Source organism: Phalacrocorax carbo, chromosome 5 (assembly GCF_963921805.1).
Source record: "Phalacrocorax carbo chromosome 5, bPhaCar2.1, whole genome shotgun sequence".
In the NCBI taxonomy this organism is placed as follows: Eukaryota; Metazoa; Chordata; class Aves; order Suliformes; family Phalacrocoracidae; genus Phalacrocorax; species Phalacrocorax carbo.
The window spans coordinates 40,627,019-40,649,034 of NC_087517.1; the positions used below are offsets into that span (position 1 = coordinate 40,627,019).

The 22,016-nt window shown below is 46.4% G+C and overlaps 1 protein-coding gene across 3 annotated transcripts in view; it reads left to right on the top strand.

Moving 5' to 3' along the window:
* Nucleotides 1-22,016, top strand: part of VWC2L (von Willebrand factor C domain containing 2 like) — a 55,912-nt gene that overhangs the window by 26,161 nt on the left and 7,735 nt on the right. Inside the window, exon 4 of one of the 3 annotated variants that reach the window (XM_064452108.1) lies at nt 2,320-4,197. The exons of the other annotated variants lie outside the window; for them this stretch is intronic. Within the exon in view, the coding sequence (XP_064308178.1) occupies nt 2,320-2,345 (26 nt within the window). The 3' untranslated portion in view covers nt 2,346-4,197. Of the gene's footprint in view, nt 1-2,319; nt 4,198-22,016 lie in introns of those variants that run through there. 3 annotated transcript variants of the gene reach the window in all.

Sequence of the window (22,016 nt, forward strand, 5' to 3'; positions counted from 1 at the left end):
CACCCGCTTCCAACGTGCCCTTTTTGGGGCGGGTGAGCAGATGTGCTCCAGCAGGGAGTCCCTGGGTGCCCTTGGAGGTCCTTCCTCCAGCACTGTGCTGAGTTAGCGACACGCTGATCTTTGCCCGCTGCTGTAAGGGGATTCAGCTTCAGGCCACTCATGCATCCGTCCCCCGTTTGCTGCTCTGTAGAAGGAAAAACAGACACAATTTCAGATTTGCAGCCTCGCAGCTGTTCGGGGAAAGGCTGGAGGTGAGCGGAGGCAAGGAAGGGGCAGTGCAGGGTTCCCAGCAACCCGTGTTTACAAAATGCTCCTTCAGAATTGTATCCAAAATAATCTTGACATTAGCAAAAACTCATCGTCATGGGGGATTTTATGGCACAGCTGTGTCAGGGAAATTAATTTAGAAATTCCAATAAATGCGACAATAGAATTGTTAACTTCTCCTCTCTAAAGTGTGAAATTCTTTTCAGAGCATTTTAAAGACGGTTTCACCCATTTACACATACATTAACGCAATTGCTAAAATAGACTTTGCCTTGGCGCTTTCATTTTCTTGAGGGATGAACAGAATAAGCATTATAAATTTCTGGTTTGGGGTATGGTTTTGCTTTTAATTTAATTTTTGTTGCCACCAGTCCTCAACAAAAGAATTTGTTACCCAACAAGATAGATAAAAGCTAACGTGTCCACAGTGAAATACTTCCTGGCAAGTGTGCTTACTCATGTTAGCATGGGCTTCTGGAGACATTCGTGATGAAATACTGGCAGCAGGAAGACGTTTTGTAGATAATCTGTCACTGAGTCTTTAATTAAAGTTTTAAATTATCACAGTTGATACAGATTTCAAAGAGTCTGATCCTACCCTCCACACACAAGTAAAAGATCCCTTTGACCTTCAAAGACTTTACCTTGGTAAAATAGCATGTATTCAGGCAAAGCTCTTATGGGTACTTATTGTAATACGCCATAAATATTAATAATTCCATACAAATGTATTCATCTTTGAGGGCATGAGCACAAAAGTGAGTAAATAATAATTTATTTCCATGCATATAAAGCCACATTTTACATAAGCTTCTCTCTTAATTTACTGAGAATAAAAACTTGCTGCTCATTATTTTTCTGTCTGAGTTAATTTGAAATAAGCATTCAGCACCCCAGCCTGTTCCTTCTCTAACACAGCGTGTTTTGCCCAGAAAAGCCCCAGGGATTTCCCCAGCTCATCAAAGCCGAGGGCAGCCTTTCCTTTAGCAAACAAATATGCGTTACATGTGTCCCTAAGTGAAATTTGCATGCCACTGTGTAGAACAACACCCAGGGGTTGACCTTCGAGGCTGCCTTTTCCTAGCAAGTGGTATGTAGAAATGCCTTTTTTCTAAGTGGGAAGTGCCCAAGGGCCGAAAGGGTGTCCCTTCAGAAAAGCTCTGCTGTGAGAAATGCGGGGAGTTGGTGCCGGGACATGGGCAGGCAGCCCCCAGGCCAGGCTGTTCCCGTCCTGCCCAGCTGTATGCCAGGTGAAAGTCAGTTCAGGAACTTCATTTACTTTCATAAATTAAGCAAGGTTAATACTGATTACCACTCAGGTGGATAGACCTCCCAGGAAAATCTAGATGCCACAGAAAGAGGTGCTGGCGATGCAGTCAATGAACAGGACTCTTCCTTCTGAATCAGGGAGACAACCAAATCAATGCCCAGGTATTGTGTTAGGTGGGCAATGCGATGTGTTCATTTTGCAAGACCCTTTGGGATTTGGGGGGACAAAAGGCTCCATATAGATGTAAATTATTTACTGTATTTTAGGTGGAGGTAGTGGATTAAGACTGCAAGTTGTTAACCAATATTGACAAAAAGAACTTTCCCACGTGGTCTCTATTGTTTCAAATTACAGGCTATCTTGAAAAGTGCCAAGATTTTAATACTGAATAATCTAGTGCCTGGATATTAAGTTACCTGTGCTTTATTGCATAAATATAGCTTGCTATTTATCTGCAAGATGTGGATCACTGAATCTCCAGGTCATTGTTTTGGAAAGCATCTGCTTCTAACATGATCCTTGACAAAAAAAATCAAGGAAGTGTGGAAAAAAATTCTAAAAGTTTGAGGAAAAAAAGGAAGGTTTTAGGGAGAGGCTGTTTTGTCTGCCATTTGGTTATATACAACTGTTGCGGGATAAAGATGACACAGAAAATGTGGCAAGAGGACAAGAGAAGACTTCATATTCATTTACTGTTTGGAAAACAGTGGTTTGGAGCCATGGGGAAATTCCTTTAGAAAAAAAAAACAACTAAATAAAATTCCTCTTCTAATTTATTTCAGGAATTCCTGAAATGGCCAGATTTTAAGATTGCAGTTAAAACCCCTTCAGTCAAAGTCTATGCAATATGCTGATTGATTGTGCAGATGCAAGCTGAATGTGACCAGCCAGGAAGAGGATGTATCCCCCCATGCTGGACTTTGCTGGACTCCACGATCCTCTTCACAGGTCCCGGAGACCGAAGCCGGTAGCGTAGTGTAGCTGCATCACCCTTCGTTCTTGGTGGATGAAGTATTCGTGGCAACCAGCCAGCTTTTTGGGTACACAGCTGACCCCCCGACTGCTCCCCCATTCAGATGGCAGGCTGAAGGATCACGAGAAGGACCAGCTCCTCTTTGGGCAGTGCTTGCCCAGCGTGTGGGGGCTGGTGGTCGTTTCACAGCCGACTCCTTAGCGCTGCTGTGCTGATGCAGAGATGCCACCCCAAATCAGGAGTCGTCTTCCATTTGTTGCAGAACCTGTAGAAGCCGCCTTAACACTGCGATGAGCCCCGTGCACCGAGGCTTCATGGCCAGCTATGAAAATCAATGGGTTTGGAAGGTTGAATGCAAAAGAAAATGCCTGAGACTACAAAGGATGCGTTTTTGATTGTTGGTCGGCTCGTGTTCTTTGTATTTACCAGCAGGAATCTAAACTGTGGTGCCCTATTAGCTCAATTAAAGGAGAGATTTGATTACCAACAGAGGGAAAAAAAGGATTGATTTAAAAGCTGGTAAAAGATCAAGACTGAAAACAGGGTGGTGTATTTGGGCCAGGCAGTCACCGACCTGACAAAATACTTCAGTACTTGCTTTATTGTTCCTTGAAGAAAGAAGTCATTTCACTGAAATTGATTTTCAGTGGAGGTCGTTCACCTCCATCACTTCAGGGCAAGTGGTTAAAGGCACATAGATGCCGAACTTGCTGATGAGAGTTAGATGCGTAAGCATCTGTCAAGAGCGGCCCCTCTGTTGCTTTTGGAAATCTCACGCAGTTGGATTATCCAGATGCTTAAATGCCCTGCTGATTCAAGATTGTGACCCGCTCCCTGTGGACACAGCTGTTGGAAGAGCCATCTAATAATGGTGAAAAGCTTTGGAAAGGTACATAAACCTTCCAAAATTAGCCATCCTGGTTCTGGATAGCATCAAGGAGGGCTGAGCTGAATCTGCCATCTCCTGAAGTTTAGAAGGAGAGACTGAAAGGGGTGAGGGAGAGGAAGAGCCTTTAGAGAACAAAAAAACATGAACTGAGCAGCGCTTAATGTGATTAACTCTATCACACAGCTCAGTGCTCACACAAAGCGGAGGCTGCTGGACTGTGTAGCGCCAGAGTGACAGGGATGCTGCTGGGAAAAGCTCAATTCAAAGAGTGCTGCAGTAGGGCGCCGGCGGGACAGCAGCCCCTTTCGACCCAACATGTTAATCTCCACACTTACAAATCAGTTAACGCTTCCTGAGTATTTGTGATCTGTTCCTTTGCCCAGGAAGCAAGAAAATTATAATTCACATATTAAACAAGGCAGGAGAAAACTCCGCCAGGCAGCCAAAGGCCAGGCAGGAGCTAAAAGCCACTATCCTGAATTTGTATCTGAGGTCCTAACCATGTTGCCATGCTTCCACCCCAGCAGAGTTCAGAATTAATGTCTAGAAGAGTCAGGGAGGATTGTGAGAAGTCATTTGTTGGGTGGGACTTGCTCCAAAGCTCTCATTAAGCAGACACAGCTCACAGAGATGTGGGAAACTTGTTACATGGTCTGCATTGCTCTTTAAACTCAGAAATATTTATGAAGAAGCATCTGCTCACCAGTGATTGTTTCCCCTTGGGGAAATGTGGCTGAAATTTGTGTGCACAAGGCTATGACAGTGGTATTTCAAGATCCATTATCACAATAGTATATTGTAGAGGAGGGGGTGGGTTTGGGGTTTTTTGGAGGAAGAAGTTCCTAGATTCAGGTTGGGAAACCAGGTTCCTTTTGAAGAACATAAGGAGCCTGGGCAGTACTGAAATTAAAGCAGGCATGATGCTGCTGTTCCCCAGCTGACCAGATTCTTGGTGTAACTTAAAAGACCAAAAGTGACATTATTATCCAATTACATTGCTGTAAACCATTTTGCTGCAGGAGAAGCCTAAAGCCAAATCCTGAATCTGTGTCACTTGATGTAACACCGGCAGTGTTGTTTTACTCTGATTTACTCCAGCTGAGGTTCTGACCTGCAAGAGCTAATATCTCTGGGTGACTCACAGGCAAATTGCAGGAGGCTGGGGTGTTTTACTTGGCCAGGCTTTTTAAAAGGATTAGAGATGGGTTTGCTTTTCCTGGTCTAGAAGTTTGGGATTATTAAGCATATCTGTATGAGAAGAGTGGCAGACACTGTCTTCATGTATTTCTAATTTAATGAATGTTTAATGCTTCTTTTATTGGAGCCCACATATATGTAGAGTAGGGGACTTTAACAAGGGGTTGACTTATGTCAAATAATTGATGTTTGAACCACTCCTTTTACATGAAATGCAGACTTTACAGAGCAAAGAGACTGTAATGAAAATATGAATTAAAGATTAGAGCTGAGCAAGTCTGAGAAAACTTAGAATTAAAAAAGGCACTTCGAAGTTTTTTCCTCCTGCTTCCTTTCCTTCTCTCTGCCTTTTCTACATCTCCATCCTATGCTTCTTTGGTAGGGTCCTGCATTTCAGCTTCAGCCTTCTGTCTCTTCTACACCTATGCACCTCTGCAAAGGAAATCAGTGCAGCAATCTCATTCTGGCTCATCCTAGCCTGTTACTCTTGCCAACTCACCAGTCAGTTCAGCTGGAGAGACTAAAAAGTATTTTTAAAGTGTGTTTTTCTTCATCTTTATCCCTCATTTGCTGATGGAGTGCATCTTTTGTGGAACTGTTTTCCAGAGGGACCCATAATTTGTTACAGCACGTCCAGGTGAGGGTGAAAGAGCATTATTTATACGTGGCAGTGATACTGTTGTGTGACAGTGGTTGAGCTGTGCTGCCTGGAGAAGGTTCTTGTAGGACAGGCTAGAGGCTGGTACAGTGCCAAGACTGCCAGTTCCCATTCTCGAGAGATGCTCTCCTGCTCATAAACATCAGCATCCATTTCATTCCACCCTCTCTCTCTCTCAGTTAGCTGTCTTCAGTCTGAGAGCTCATCACCAGGGCATTGCTCCTGCAGCATGAGGCTTTTCTTACCTCGGTTCCTGTATCGCAGGCTGCAAAGAGCTTGGCTGGTTGAGGGTAATTTCTTGCTTTCTGTGTTTGTGTTTAGAAAACCCTTCTGCAACGTTGTTGTGAATTCACACCTAAGACTGAAGAGCTTTGGCTTGGTCATCAGAAAAATAAAAGCCCAGTGGAAAAGAGGAGAGGATGCTGCTTTCTTTGCCTTGGCTGGTTGGGTTGGTGTTGTTCAGTTCCTCATGCCGCTGGCCATATTGGTACAGCTAAATAAAGGAGGGCTGGGCAGAGCACTCACCCCTGGGACCCTGACTGTCAGCACTTTGTAATGGGTGGCACGCCTAAGTCGCAGCAGTCAGCGAGGGCTGTTTTAGCAAGCGTTATGTGCTCCACTGCTCAGCCCTGTCTTCATCCCAACGCCAAGGCATGTCCCTTGATGCTAAGGGACCATCACCCCACTGGGCTGCAGGGCTACCCCCCTGCTAGCTCAAGCAGTCCAAAGGAACGCACACAAAATAATTACATCTTAGGGTGAAGAGGGCACCTCCTGGGGTCTGGAGGAGGTCCGAGGAGAAGTGCTGGGTGGTGTGGATGTGGCCAGTCTTTGCCACATGGCATTAGAAGCAGAGGAGAGTCTCATGCCCTGTTTTATTTAGCAGTATGGGTGTGCTGAGTCCCTCCACAAGAAAAGCTGCCACTGCACTCTTACCCCTTACCATTTTTCTCTCCAGAAGCACTAAGCGACCAGGAGACTTCATGTGTAGAGACTTGAGGTGGAGAGCTCACACCTGAAATAGGGACTGGGGAGGAGAGGAGGCAGGGAGGAGGGCAGTGATGCACCACAGGGGATACAGTAGCTCATTAGCAAAGACAGTGACAGCCCCATGGTCCTCCTAACTTTGGTGTCCCGTGACATACCTCTTTTCTGCTGGGGTAAAGGAACCCCTCCTTTGAGGTGTGGGTAGGTACTAGGTGGGTCTCACTGCAAAACATGGTCACTCTTAGCAACCCTGTGTAGGCGCACCTGTATTCCTTATAATTTCTTTTTGTATGCAAGTTCTTGAAACTTTAAACCATAAAAATCAGAATTTGATCATAGCAGAAACTCAAAAAAAATCAGGCTAAAACCCCTTCAAAACAGCACAGAAAACAACACAGACTGTCAGTCCTATCTAACAAACAGTTCCAGTGAAATCTACCCTGACTGCGATGCACTCAGGATGCATGTGATGTAACTGTATATATGATTTAACCTTATTCTTGCACAAAATATGTCAACTGAAAGTTAGATTTAATCTCCTAGGAAGGTGGAAAGGCAATCAAATCTCCCCTTAGGTATCCCAGAGCTCCTACATCCTCATCACACGTAGTCTACGCCATGTGCGCTATATTGTATTTCTTGTGCATAGAGCCTCCCCAGCTTTATTCTTTCCAGGTAATCTCAAGGATGTACGTGCTCCACTTGTACCCGTTTCTGAAATCATAATTGCCACAAGGAATTCAGTAAGTAGTTTTAAGAAAAAACCCCAGATATGGACCAGTTCCACAACTGGTGTAAACCAGTATAACTCACTTTACATAGAGTAAGCCGTATTTTTGTCCCAGTTAAAATGTTTTGTGCCAGGAATTTCGTGGTGGTAGGGAAGCTCATGTTTATTAGAATAAATGGAGCAGGAGCTGATGTACCGAAAATAAAAGTACTGATGTCCTGCACAGGGATCTCTTAAGAGATATGGGTCTGTGTGAAGATGAGCACACAAAGTTCTCCCTGATATTTCAAAGCTCAGACATTTTTCACTGCAGCCGGCTGAGCGTGTTTGAAGAAGATGGGAAAACGTTGGTCAGAAGATGCTGACTCACTGCAATGTCCCTGGGAAGAAGGCCAATTATAGCAAACTAGCTGTTTGTACATTTAAAAAGGTCGGGGAAAAAAACCTTGAAATTATCAGATAACCCATTTTAATGCTTTCAAAATTAACTAGCTCAAATCTGGGAGGGTGGAGGGGGTGACATGGTTTTGGATGTAGATCTTTATTTTTGGAACATTTCCAATAGGGAGGACAGAAAGGAAGGGGCTTTTTGCCCAATGAATTATTTCGGGCAACCTGCTCTGATTTTATTAAACCCAAAAAGTGCTTGCAATTTTGACTTTGCCTCCCCTTTTGAGTAGGAGACAGAGATAGCTCCAACTACAACGGGAAACATCCTTCCTGCTCAGCTCTCACCCTTGCCTGGGTAAGTAGTCAGGTCCAGGATGGGATTAAAATACTCCTCTGGGGTTAGATGCCTTTGGGGCCACCACCTTCCACACCTGGCTGGAGAGGGCTGCCGGCACCCAGCACTTCTCGGGAAGCCCTCTGCACCTTGCAGGATCAGGCCCGCAGGCTTTGCTATTTGCAAAATAGCACCTTGAATTGCACTTTTTCTTCTGAAATGCAGGGGAAATGTCAGGAGGCGTGGTAGGAAGAGCCCTCCATCAATATTGCTGCAATACTCTTGAGTCTCATTAGCTCAGATCAATGCATTTGCCTGGTTTCTGTCTTGTGAACCAAAATACCAACGTGCTTTCATGCCATCCCCTCCCAGCTCTCACCGCATACAGAAACAGCTACAAAAACCACGAGTAAATAACCCTCCCATCAGCTCCTCAGGCTGCGTCTGAGCAGAGGCTGGGGAACATGCTGCAGCCAACATGTAGCATTTCAGTGCCAAGCCAGCTCAGTTTGCAAGTCAAAGGCTCTGATTTCACAAGGGCCGAGCCAATGTTGGGTGTTCCTTCCAGAAAAGCCTCGTTCTCTGATCTCTGACTCATCGCAGCCGCTTGCTGATGTCCAAGGGACTCCTTCTGCATGAGGATTATTCATCTGAACCAGGTCCGCAGCAACATCCGATGCATCACCCCTTATCTCCCAGCAAACAGAGGCCGGCAGTCGCGTGGGCAGTGTGGGCACCGGCCCCTTCCCGACAGCATGGCAGTCGCAGACCTGCCCACCAGGTTATGGATCAGGCACTGGCTGCCAGCTATTCATGAATGAATGTAGCTTGCTTTTGTTTGGCACGCCGCAGTTGATGCTTGTGAGGCTCTGGTGCCCTTACTGTGCTACAGAGAAAGCGACAAGAGAAATTGTAGTTACTTTTCAAGCTGTGTTAAACAAAAAAGAAATGTATTACAGGAAATGTCAAATGGTAATTATTAAGGTCTTGGAAAAGTGTGCTTAAAAATGGAAACCTGACCATAATAGTAACAATTAGATATATTTGCTATGTTTTGCACAGAAACTACGATTTTTCTCAGCTACATTCATGTCCCCTAGAGAGCAAATACATTGCGGTCCAGTTCCTAAAACTGATGTAAATTGGCCTAGCTGCCTTGCTCCAAGGGAAACACCCATGCTTTTTCAGCAGCTGAGGATTTGCCCCCCTCTGTCATTTGTCCTAACAGCTCGATAATGAAGTTGTTAGAAACAAAAAAATAGCTAGGGCCAGTTCCTGCACCCGTGCAAGCCAGCCTTGTGCCCTCCGAATTGGGGGATGCTGCTGCCATTGCCCCTGCAAGGTGACACTGCCCCTTGGGACAAACAGCAAAGTTACAGCCAGCCATCCTGCCAGGGTCCTGTGAAGGGAGCTTGCTTGTCTGGGCTAGGACGGTCTGCATGCCCCACCTATGTTGCTGCTCTGCCTCCTTTGGTTTGCTGCCATTTTTTTTCAAAAAAGATCTTGCCAAAATCCGAGTAAGGGACTGAGAAACACAGAGGGGCTCTGGGAGGTTCAGTTGTCCCAGTGCTCAGTGTGAACCTCCCAGAGCCCCTTCTTGAACAGTTTCACTTGCACTTGAAGTAATTCCCTGCCCAAATGGTCACTTGGGTTTCCCAGGTGGATCAACCAGTGAAGTAAAGGTGACTGCTTTTCTTTACAGATTTAGCCTAACATATATCTATGGATCTAAAGGGTCAAGGAGCAGTGATGGAGGTGGAATGGCCTCAAAGGAAGGGATTATAAACACCCAGCAACAAAACCACAACTTTTCTTGTTCCTGTGTTGCAGGCAGTAACATTTTCTACAGTTTGCATTGCCCCTTCTCCCCTGCTTGTTTTCTCCCTCTCAGGGGAGCGCTGCACATGCTTTCCCTCCTTGGGTTCACGTGTGATGAAGCAAGAAGCTCCTCTCCTAACTGTGGATTAAACAAAGTGCCGCGGCTATCCTGTAGCCAGAGACAAGATTAGAGGAGACTGCTGGCTAATTGGGAGCAGAAGCAGTGACTGTGCTTGGCAGGTTCACACAGGATGCTCATAGGCACCGTCAGACTGGCCAGGACAGCCAGCACCTAGCAAATAGGATGGGCTCACTCAGCACCATGAATGCACCAGGGTTTCAAAGCGGTGTGTGAAGGCTTTTCCTTGTTGGAATAGGATTTGCCAGATGTGAAGGTGATGCTTAAGGTGCATCAAGGAAACGGATGCATTTTGTCCTCCTGACTGAGGACTGGGCTTTCTAGGCATGGCCTGCTCTGGTACACGAGACATTGGCACAGGGAAGTCTGCAGTAAACCAGGTATTGCATGTGCTGGTTGAATATAGACTCCTAGGTGGGACCAACTGAATGGTCCTCCCTCACTGTATGCATTAATAGGCAGGTCACTGCCATGGGGGCCAGGAAAGGGGCTACATGTCGTTGGCTTTCTGTTTTCCGCTAATCTGTTGGGGGCGGGGAAAACAGAAATCACCCACGTAAGTTCATTATGTGCAGCAGGCCGTCCCCGTGTGCTGTAAGTCGAGCAGGCGGGGGAGAAGACCAGCTTGGCTGAATAGGGAGCTTTGGCTGGAACTCAAGAAAAAAAGGAGAGCTTACCGCCTTTGGAAGAAGGGGCGGGTGACTCAGGAGGACTACAAGGATGTTGTGAGGTTATGCAGGGAAAAGATTAGGAAGGCGAAGGCCCAGCTGGAACTTAAACTGGCCACCACTGTTAAAGATAACAAAAAATGTTTTTATAAATACATCAGTGACCAGAGGAAGGCCAGGGAGAATCTCCCTCCTTTGTTGGATGCGGAAGGTAACGTTGCCAGGAAAGATAACATTGCCAGGAAAGATGAGGAGGAGGCTGAGGTACTTAATGCTTTCTTTGCCTCAGTCTTTAATAGTCAGACTGGTGATCCTTGGGGTTGTCAGGCCCTTGTGCTGGGAAATGGAGCTAGTACGCAGAATGAAGTCCCAGTTGTTGAAGCGGTGGCAGTCACCAACCTGCTCCTTCACTTGGAAGTTCACAAATCCATGGGGCCAGATGGGATCTACCCAAGGATACTGAGGGATCTGGCACAGGAGCTCGCCAAGCCACTGTCCATCATTTATCAGCAGTCCTGGTCAGCCGGGGAGGTCCCAGATGACTGGAAACTAGCGAATGTGACACCCCTCTACAAGAAGGGTCGGAAGGAGGATCTGGGGTCTTTTCCAGCCTTAACAATTCTATGATTATGTCCAAAACTTTCCCAACTGGTAGGGTCAAAGCAGCAGTGAGTCTGGCAGTGCTTGCAGGCATGGCATCTTTTAATGTCCTTTTAGTAATGACATCTTCTAATAAGGCGTTATTGCTGTCTTTGTGGGGTCTGCTCCACCCCTGTCATTCAGGGTTACTCCCACTGCCATCATGCTGAGAGGTGGTAACCTCTCGGCGAGGGGCTGGCTAGTGAGTCTCTGACCCATTGCCTAAAGAAGGGAGCCTTTCTGGCAGCGTCAGGTAGGTAATCCTGACAAATGACATAGGCACCACGTCCCTGGGCAGCATCGATAACACATCCAATACACTGTAGTGTCTAGTTGTGCATTTCACCCCACAGTTGCTGAGTTTCTACATTTCTCATCTGAAATCAGCTGCCTCCATTGAAAAATCTTGGCTGTGCACCCCAGGAGGGGATCTCCGGGGCAGAGCAACACCCCACACTTGGACATCGGCAGGCACAAAGACTAGGTTGATACTTTGACTCTTTAACACAGCCTGTGCATTATGGGTGACATTTTGCTTCTTTTTGTTGCTCCAGATCAAACAGAGCTAGTGTGAAGCCCCTTTATTTGTCCCCTTCGTGTCATCCTGCCCCTAAGGTTTCACAGGACCCACCCTGATTTTCTCCCAAAATTTTCCAGCTGAGAAACACCTTTGATAAAGATGACAAGAGTTTATTCACTGGGTTTGGCAATTACTTCATGGCCGAGGGAAGAAGCATGCAAAATAAGAATCAGGGGGGATAAATAGATGCTGTTTGCTCTCAAAAGCATCCACTGGAGGTTTACCCAGTGCTGGCCTGTGCTGTCTGTAAGTATTTAGTCTCACTGTCTGATGGCTCACTTGTGATACAGTGCTTAACGTCTCGGTTCTGCAGCATATGTGCTCGGCACATTGATAACCTGCCGTTCATTAGGGAGTTGGGTCGGGCTGCCCAGCAGCAAAAATCAGCTCCCAGCCAGCCAAGTGGGACTGGCCACTAGCAACAAAAAGCCCCCGGACTTGTTTGATCACTTGGCACTGTAATCAGTGGCTTTCAATTAAGGCAGAAGGAAATGGGTTGTGGAGAGTGCAGGAGGGGCAGGGATGCTGGGAGGAATTGGCCGTGGTATAAATAAGATGCTGCAGGGAGGAGGAAGGGAGGGAGTACACAGCGAGGGCACCTGGTGTGACAGCACAAATTGGCTTTATTTAGATGCCAGTGCCCCTCCTTTCCCCTCACTTTTTTCCAGCAAGTACAAAAAGAGCCAAAAATAAACCTCCTTGGGCCTACTGCAGGATCTCAGCTGTGGTAGGGAGGGGATCTGTCTTGAAAGTGCTAAGGCAATGCTGTCTTCAAAACAAACATTTCCCTGGCTTGCTTCTGAGACTAAAACCCTTTCTGAGACAGTGATGCTGGTTATTATAGCCCTCTGGATACTGACTTTCTCACTCTGATCGCTAAAGAGGAGAAAGTAAGAAAAAAAAAATAAAAGGAAGGGGAAGGATTGTGAAGCCAAACTAATAGAGTAACTTCTGGTGCTGGCAAGTTTTCATCTTCCAAGGTCAGCCCTGATTTCATTTGGAGAGTGCTTTCCTCTTTTTAGCGGTTTTGGCTATTGCAGCCATATGTACAAAGGACCATCTGGAAAACTGTTCCCAACTTTAGCAAGCGTTAACATCGCGTTGCCCTGAGCTCGTGTTTGCTTGCTGGCTGCAGCAGCTCCATGTTGAACTTGCTTCAGCTTCAGTATCCCCAACAAGGCAGTGACTGTGTACAACCCAATGCAGAGAAGGCAACCAGGCAGGGTGTGCACAAAGCCCTCGAGCTTCCCCAGGAATTTCTACCCTCCTTTAGTTGTGGGGTTTAGGGCTGGTCCTGATTTTGGGGTGCTTTTTTTTTTCCCCATCCTTTTTTCCTGTGTAGTTGTTGAGCTCAGCTTTTGTTATACACATTCAAGAGTACCAGAGCATGTTTCATTTTCCAGATTAGAAAATGCTCAGAGGTATAATCAGGTCCTTCCACAGTATTTAATTATCCATAATTAAAGGCATCTACACAAAGCACCGGATTTTCAAAGACTATTCTTGTGTTACATTGCTAATGAATTAAGTAATTAATTGGCATTGAAAAAATACAATAGGAAACATCAATCTTTTAAAGTAAAGGATTTTTTAGGCGTTTTATAAAATCATTAACTTGTATCAGGTCAGTAGCTGTTCTAATGTCTAAATCCCCCTTCTGGCTTTAAAAAATTTTCTAAAGGACAAAATGAATGCAGGAAGAACAAGGCAGGGAATACTTGCTAAAGAGTGTGAAAACACTCAGAAATGAGGAATTTCATTTGGAGTCATTGTCCATCACTTTGCTGCTCTGTCCTGCAGTTCCTTCCCCCTACCAATAACGTCTGACCGAATTTCTATCACATTTGAGAATGCAGTTTGCAGCGTCAAATCTGTCACATTCCTACAAGTTTTGTTAAAAAGTAGTTGTCTGCTGAAGTGGAGGGAGTGACCTGAGTGCTTTCTTCAACAGGAGCAAGTGGGCTGCTGCATGGGATGGCCTGGGCTCTCCTCATCACACAGCTGAGTACTGTGCCCTGTACTGCAAATACAAGGGAAAGGAGGTGACAACTGGTTTAATTCCCCCAGTAAACCCTCGACTACACATTACCAGGATGAATCTGTTGGGTTTTTTGGGTGCTGTCTGTCTACAGGAGGTGGAACAGGGGTGGGGGAATCCCTGAAGCTGGCCTGCCCTCCCCACCTCTACCTGAACCGGGAGCACCATCACCAGTCTTTGTGCCACTACAAAAGCTCCCATAACCAAACACCAAAGCCTGTAGACCTCCAACAAGAGATGAAAATTTGAGAGCTGCACATCAGGTCAGCACAGTGCTTAGTGCTTCTGCCAAGTTTTAATAACCCATGGCCCCTTGAGCAGGGCACTGCCTCTGTGCCTCAGTGGCCCCAGTGCACTTCCCTGCCCCATGGGGATACTGTGGCGATGACAGGCTCTCGGTTGTGAGCCATTCAGATAGAGTGGTGCCACCGAGACTAGAGACTGAGTAATAATTTCATCCAGTAATTAAGTAATAAAAGACCAGCAGAACGAGGGGTAACAAAGCATACTGAAAATTGGGGGGGGAGGGATGCAGAACTACATCCACCATAAATTTTCCCCAGCTTTTCGTCATTCCTAGCTGCTACCTTACAGTGCAAAATAACTATCCTGTCCTGGCACATCAGCGTAATATCATATGGTGTCTGCTTGAGTATAAAAGCCCATATAGATTGTGGTAATGCATTTTGTAGTGGCACCCAGAATTATTAGCAAAGGAAGGGACGATCCTTTTCCATTTGATGATTTTGTTAAATGCAACTATTCACATGCAAACCCAGTACCACTCATTTTATTTTTATTAGCAACCTGACTCTTTGCACGCACCATCAGAAAGCACTGTGCAAATTCCATGGATACCATTAAATTCAGGTAGCATAATGGGCCCTCAGAAGAGCAAAATCTGGGGACAAAATGTGGATTAAAGCTGCTTCTGCAGCTGTTGGAGAAATCAGGGTAGGTCCCAGCAGAAGGCTTTGGAGCCTGTTTACTCCAGAAGCACCAACCTGTGCATGTCTCGGTCTGTCCATCAGACCAGGGTGTGCCTGTCCTTGCAGTGGTTTGCTCTCCCCGTGTGTGCCATCAAGGTCCATCCATCCTGCCCTGTCCCTTCCTCTGCCTCCTGTTTCATCAGGAGCTGCAGATTATGGCAGCAGCAGCACCGTGTCTTGTCTCTCTAACAGCAAGCTCATCGGTTGCTTAGGGTAGGGTCAGAGGGGAGGTGTTTTCTCGTGTTTCTTTTTCCATGTCTGAGGCAGGTAATTAAATTCCCCAAAACAAATTACGTTTCTGACATTGTGGTTATTCCCCCTCTCCAGGTAATCAACCATTTGTACAGATTGGCATAGAAGTGGGAGCTCTGCCGCTGCAGCCTGACCCAAAGGTTGGGGTGGGATTACATTTAGCAAAGTTATAAGGGTGAAAAAAAGGCAAACCCAAAGGCTGATGCCGCTTGGCTCTGTTAAGCACCCTCCAGAAGAGTCCATCCTTCAACTGGAAGGGGTACCTTTGGTGACTGACTTAGATGTCTGGCTTCTATAGGCAAACATGCTCATTAAAGACCTTTCACTTGGGTCTTTCCTGTCCGTGGCCGGTCATTTCCATGTCCGTTGTTGTGGAGGCTGGGAGGATGGGGAATGGTGGTGAAGACCATGGAGGCCAAGAGGCTAGGGAATGCTGCTGAAGAAAGCAGCAGATGGGCTTGCTGTGTCACACAAAGCACAAAAATTGGGTTCTGCTCAAAACTGGGAGCAGAAAACCCAACAACCGAAACACGAGCGGGGAGTAGAAAGCCATGGTTTCAGCAGCAGCTCTTTTCTTACATGAAAAGATTTTGCTTTGCATTGAAGTTCCAGTTCTAACATGAGCTTATGTTCAAAACCTTTGTCAGAAAAATCTGTCACCAGGTGGAAAAAAAAGGGGACTCTGCTGATGCTCTCAAAGCATCACATTTCCTCTCACACCAGTGGAAAGGCATAAAGGCATTTTTCTACCAATTGACGTGTTCCCACAGCCATTTGGACTTCAATGAAGCACTGCTTTTCAGACCTGAAGGCTTCTCCTGAGCATGTGGTCTCCCACAGCTGAAGAAACCCTTCTGGCACTTGGCAAGGGGTTTGCACAGAGGTTTACTCACACCAACAGGCAACCATTGCCACGACTAATGTGTGTAGTGGTGCAACTGTCATCGTGCATTAACCGCTGTAGTTTCATTATCCAACGGTGGGCTGGGTTTTTCAGTAGACTGTCCATCTAAATGCACATCTCAGATAAATATATAGTAATCCTGGTTCCTTCCCCACCCCCTCACCCCCCAGTTTTGCATTTTTTTGTCATGTTTTACACAGAATAAGCACAGTCACAGTTTCCACTTCATTTATGACTGATACGAAAAAAAGCCACCCCATAAAACATCATGCACAGCTGTAGTGACCAAGCTAGATTCAATTCTGGCTTTATATTGAGTTGATGTGCAGCCAGCTCTCTTCCATACATCATCTGTGATTGCAGTTAAGGATGAAATACTGTTTTAATTCTTACACCAAATGTGGCATTTTTTTCTGAAGAAAAAAGACATAAAAATGTTAAAATGGGCCATAAAAATCATTAAATTTTCACACCGAGCACAACCAAGAGGTGAGTAAGTTGGCTAAAAGCTCAAAAGACCCAGAGAAAAAGTCCCGGTTGTTATTCTTTTGTTGTTAACCTTCGCCTTTGAATGGAGATACTCAGGCAGAGAGCAAAGACCCGGTACTTTGGCAAATGAGGGCTATTTTGCCACTTGCTTCCCTAGATACGGGTTTCCCCTCACGTCGGCATGGACTAAGAGCTGTTGCTGCCTGCTGGAGCTGCTGCTCCCTGCTGATGTCTGAGGACGGTGCCTTGGGAGGTGCCCCAACACCATTGCAGTAGACAGGATGAACATCCAGCCAAGTCCCCAGCTGATTTTGTGACTCTACATCCCAATTCCTTTCTTGGGTGACCTGGGAAATAGTGGCTGAAAGGGCACGGTCACCTGGACCAACCCTGTCCCACAGCACACGTTGTCCTGTGGCTGCTCTCAGGACCAAAGCTGGCGAGGTGAAGGCAGCAGAAACACAACGGCACTAAATATACATATATATATATATATATATATATATATATATATATATACACTCTCTGGATATATTTGTTTTCACTTAAAGGTTTAGTCTCTGGAAGGTCCAACTTTTCCTCCCTTTGGCTGTTGAATTTACTGGTAACAGTGTTAGCTGATGAGGTGTTTTAATAGTAGTTTTATTAATTGATTTCTTTCAAATTAACCGTTTTATACCAGCTCCAAAAAAACACAAAAACCTCCACCTAGCCTTATTTGCCATGTTAGAAATAGTAAAAGAATTAATCTACCTTCAGTGCTGTTGGAGTTAATTTTGGGAAATACCTATTTAGACAAATTTTCAAAAGCCTGTTAGTTACCTGAAAGGTTATAATGACCTCGGGGTAGCTTTCATTGCCTGCGATTAAAATCTCCCTGTATTTTTTCAAAAATCTATGGTATTCTCCCAAAGCTTTATGCTGTCTGCAAAGAGGTTTTTAAGAGCTAATCTTTTTCGTTGGGTCAGGTAAATGTTGAAACATGCATTTCTCACTTAATAGATGGTCATTGCTGTCTTTGAGGTGTTACTGTTTTCCTTCTTCAACCTTGAATGTGCACAGTAAAAATCTGATTCAGAAAAGCTGTTTTATATGCACAGTAGCTGCCTGTGCAATGCTGAGCACCTTGCCTGTGTGGGTTTTTTAGCAGAAGCTAAAATTTTCAGTGCTGATTAAGGTATTTGCACACGTAGCAACTTCTACAATGAAGAGGAATTTGGTGTGCAAATCCCATAGGTGACTTTGAAAATGCCAACCTGCATTTTATATTAAAAGAGGGGTGGAGGAAACCTTATATTTAAGGCTAGGTCTGTAGTCTGCGATTTGCTCTTCTGCTGTCTAAGAGCTGATCCTGAGACCGTCATGTGTTGGCCACGCCGTGACTTTGGTGGCAGTGGTTAGCCTTCAATGCTGCCCTCAATTCAGGTGTATTATTCAGTCAGAGTGGATAAATGATTATGAATTTGATATTAGCTATTAATCTGCACTGCAGCAATGCCCAGCGCTGCTGGTCAACAGTCAATAACCCGCCACTGGATTAGAAACCTAGTAAAATGGGGCAACGGGGGTTGAAGGTGTTGCAGGGAGTTTGAAGCACATTCGGACATGCTCCCAGCTTTGGTGTTGGTGCATTTGGGATCAGAAGCAGAGAGGCCTGGGGGAAATGCCCGTCCAATGAGGCAAATACACTTAATCTAAAGCAGCAGGAAGTGTACCACTTGCCCTGTTTTCTTTAGCATGCCCAGATCAGGTTTGTTAGATTATCAGCCCTAGTCTTGGATTGTTAAAAACTGACTAAAGCACTCTGTTCTCATGGTTGAGGCTCCCGGTAGGTTACTATTGTATCCCAATCCACAATATTCATGCTAGAGGAAAAGTTCCGCTCCTTCTGGCCTTTAACCCTGGGAATTGCCCAGTTTGGCATCCCCTTGTACCTGCCAGTGGCAGTGTTGGCTGTCAGTCATTGGCACCGCTTGTGGTGGATCTGCTTTCTGCAGCTGTCCATGCTGAACATGCGTTTTTCTCCATCATCTCCATGCTGCCTTCCCCGCAGTGAGCCGTGCCAAATGTCTAATCGAGCTCTTTGCTGCCGCCCTGCCGCGGGCAGCGCTGTGTGTCAGAAAGCAAACAAGAGAGCTGCCAGGGGATGGACAAGTGGAGGTGACCATCAACCTTGTGCTTGGTCCCCCATCGTTGTGCTCTTGCCACACACATGGCGGCTGCAATTTTCTGCTGGCGCTTTTCAACTCTTGAAAAGCCGCTGTCTTTATTTAACTTGCTGAGTGATAATCGCAAGTCTGTCCGCACAGCTCAGATCTGTATCAGCGCTGGTAGACGTCACCACTCCTAAACAGACTGCTTTTAAATTGCACCCATAGATCTTCCTTGCACCAAAACATTCCTGCTCCAGTATTTAGTGATGCCTGAAGTTATGTCTCCACATCAAATTAAGTAACTGTGCTATCAATAAGGAGGAGTAATGCGGTGTATTCCCTTCTGGATGTCTCCCCGTTCCTCATTTGTTTGCTGCTCCTGATTAAGACGGATAACGAGCTATCGGTAATTTTCTAACTGGTGCAAAGCAGAGAGTATTAAATCAGTCTGTGTCACTGGAAGCCAGGTCATAATTTAGGGAACTCAAGTGGGCCCCCTGCATTCATTAGACTCCAAGGCAGCGGATGCTTGGGGTTGTCTGAGCTAAGACCGGATGATGTGAACAGCTCTGCATGTGGAGAGCCAGAAGGTGACGTGGGGCCACCAGGAGATGCCTGTCCCGCTGGGCTGGATGAGAGCTGTAGGTGTGTCTTATCTCATTTATTGTGCTGGTGAAAGTCAGTGGAACCGCTCTGTTGCCCTGAATGTAGCTTTTTAGCTTGGTCTTGCGTTTTTAATGCACTCATTTTAATGATGCAGGGCTTGCTTGGAGTGAGCAACTTGGATTTAGATTGGAGAACGATACTGCATATATAAATATATATATATGTATTTTAATGCAGAGATTAAATAACTTTTAGGATTCTTCAGGCACCCAGTAATGTGAGATATGGCTGGAAAAATCTCTCATGTAAATAAGCAGTGCTTGAGAAGGGCTGTTAGCATCATCTTGTGAGGAGTGAAATATGCAGGAACGTTGGAGAAGAGCTGCAGATCAGCTTCAGAGGAGATTAATTCTTTGGGGCAACGGTGCACAAGATTGAAAGCTCATGGCTGGCTAGGAGATACCACCAGTTGACTCTAGGGAGCTTTTAGCCAGAGCCAGCAGGGTTTGTCCAGTCTCGTTTGGCAATGTTTTGGACAACAGAGTGAAGATTGGGCCATCTCTCTGTGGGTGGCTGGACAAGGCAGCAAACCTTCCACCTTGGGGTCAACTCAAGGAGGTGACACTTGCTACCACAGCTAAGAGCCATCATCATACATTACGCTGCCTGAGAGTGGAAACCTCACAGGCAGAAGGTGGCCCTGTCACAGAACCATCACTTGGTCCATCATTACATGTGGTTCCTTTCAGCAAAGAGGACAGGAGTGACATAGCCACTTTACAGATAAGCAAATACTGTCTGGTGAATGAAGACCAGAGCAGGCTGAGATTTGGTAGGAAAGCTTGCACAAACCTCCTGTCCTTCTAGAAAAACACTGATGGAAATCAAATGAACAACAGAAAAAAAAAAAAAAGGCTGTGAGAAATGTATCTTTCAAACTTCTGTGGCTTTGCTTTTATGTGTATAGGCTTACACATACATACCTACATAGGTCTGTGTAAGGCTTTCTTCTGGGATTTTAAAACATCATCAGCAACAAAAGCAAAAAAAGGGCACAGAGGAATTCCTGAGCTTTTGAAGGGCAGAGGGGCTGGGCAGCTGCTAGGGACACTGCTAGCCCTGCACTCGCTCATACCTCCTCCCCAAAGCTTTCCATGCCCGCCTTGGTTTTCATCCCTCAACTCATGAGGGAGGATGGGATGAAACCCACAGCATTTTCATCCCAGCATCCACTCGCTCGTGGGCCCGTTGCCAAAAAAAGAGGGTGCCGCTTTTGCCTTCCTCCCCACAATTCTCCGCCCACCCTGCCGCGAGACGGGGCCCCCCTTGCCTGCCAGATGGAGATGCCGCCTTCCTGGCAGCCGCAGCACTGGGTGAGGCTTCCTTATACCGACAGGGTGCAATTGCCATCCAACAGGTCTGCGGTGGCGTGGGGTGGGGAATTAGCAGACGATGGCTTGTTTGTGCTGGTGACCAACTTTCACCTACCCACACTGAAAACATTGTTGTGCTCCAGCACGCAGCGCTTCCCAGCTGAGATGTGCAGCCGATTAGCATTTGGAGTGGCAGATGGCTCTGCAAAGTGTTTGCTTACGGCGGCGAGGACTGACACCTCCAGCATCCCCCGCCTGCCCGCTGTAGAGATTTTTAATTTGCAGAGCTGAGGCTGATGCCATTTGGTGGACTCAGCTCCCAGTGCCTCCCAAAGACAGAGAAGCATCCAGATCTTCTTGGGCTGATGGCTGAGGCGTTGCTGCAGTGCCCGTGTTTGGGTGCAGGTAGCTTAGGAGCGCTCATCTGCTGCCGGAGAGGGTGAGTGGGCTGGAAGGGGGCTTTCAAAGACCTGCTGGTGATCTGGATGGGAGCACTGACCTGAAACAGTCCTGTTTCGAGCCCTTCAGGAGCCTTTCTGAGGGTTGGGTGGCAATGGACTTGGGAGTCCAGGGCAGGTATTTTTATGTGGTGTATGTGTTGGGAACATGCAGGAGGAAAGGTGCCCTATAATCTGCACCTACAGAACTGTGTCCTCCATAACCTGGGGGACATGGACATCACCTCCAGGAGCAGGGAGGAGGCAGAGCCACAGCATCGTCCCTTCTTTCCTGCCACCAGCAAGAAACAGCTAGGCACAGACCAGGGACTAGACCTAAGCAGTATCGGGGTGTAAACTCCCCCCCCACAATGCCACAGTTGCAGCAGCCCTGTTTCTGATGCACCCTCGGGCTTCGGCAGTGCTTCAAGCTGGGACCTTCAGCTTCAGCCTCTTTCTAACACAAAAGAGCTCCAGAGTTGTTATCTTTTGCTGGAGTTTTCAGACCCGCCCCCAGCAGAGCATTGCCAAATTTCATTTTCAATAAGGCAGAGCTCAGCATTGGCAGCTGACTTCTTTATGTCTCACCTCTGGCTTCACGTACTGCCTTCTCCTCCCCCCACCACCCCCGGCGAGAGGGGGAACAGGGAGTTTCTGTACCAGGCAGCAAAAACCAGACTTCTTCCCTCTTCGACTTGTTAATTAAAGCCACGAGTTGTGCTCTTTTCTTGCAATCTGAAGTGATCACATAAATAGTGTTGACAGAGCTAAATGACCATTTGAAAAGATCCTGCAGGATCAGCACAGAGGAGCTGTGTTAACCTCCAGAAACAGGGGCCATCATTAAAATCAAGATGCTGGGTTTTTTTCTTCCCTCTGAGCACAGGGTTCAGCCTGGACGTGGAAGAAGTCCCAAGGTGCAGGTAGCTGGCAATTTCTGCCCTCTGCACCAGAGCCTGGGGATGACCTGTATTTCTGCTGTGTTTTGCCTCTTTCACTCTTGGGGAGTTGTTCACGAGCATCCTGTGCAGGTTTCGGGGTGTAATCTTCACCTGGACATTGCTTTGTGAGTGGTTGTTTCAGCCAAGTGATGCGGGCAGTGCCGGACACTGGCACTGGAGACCGCATGGCTTATGGCATGGGATGCTCATGGTGAAGATTATGAGATGCCTATTTTGTGGAGCCATGCAAAGCAAAATTCACCTTCCTACTGAGAATATACACCTGTCCATGTTC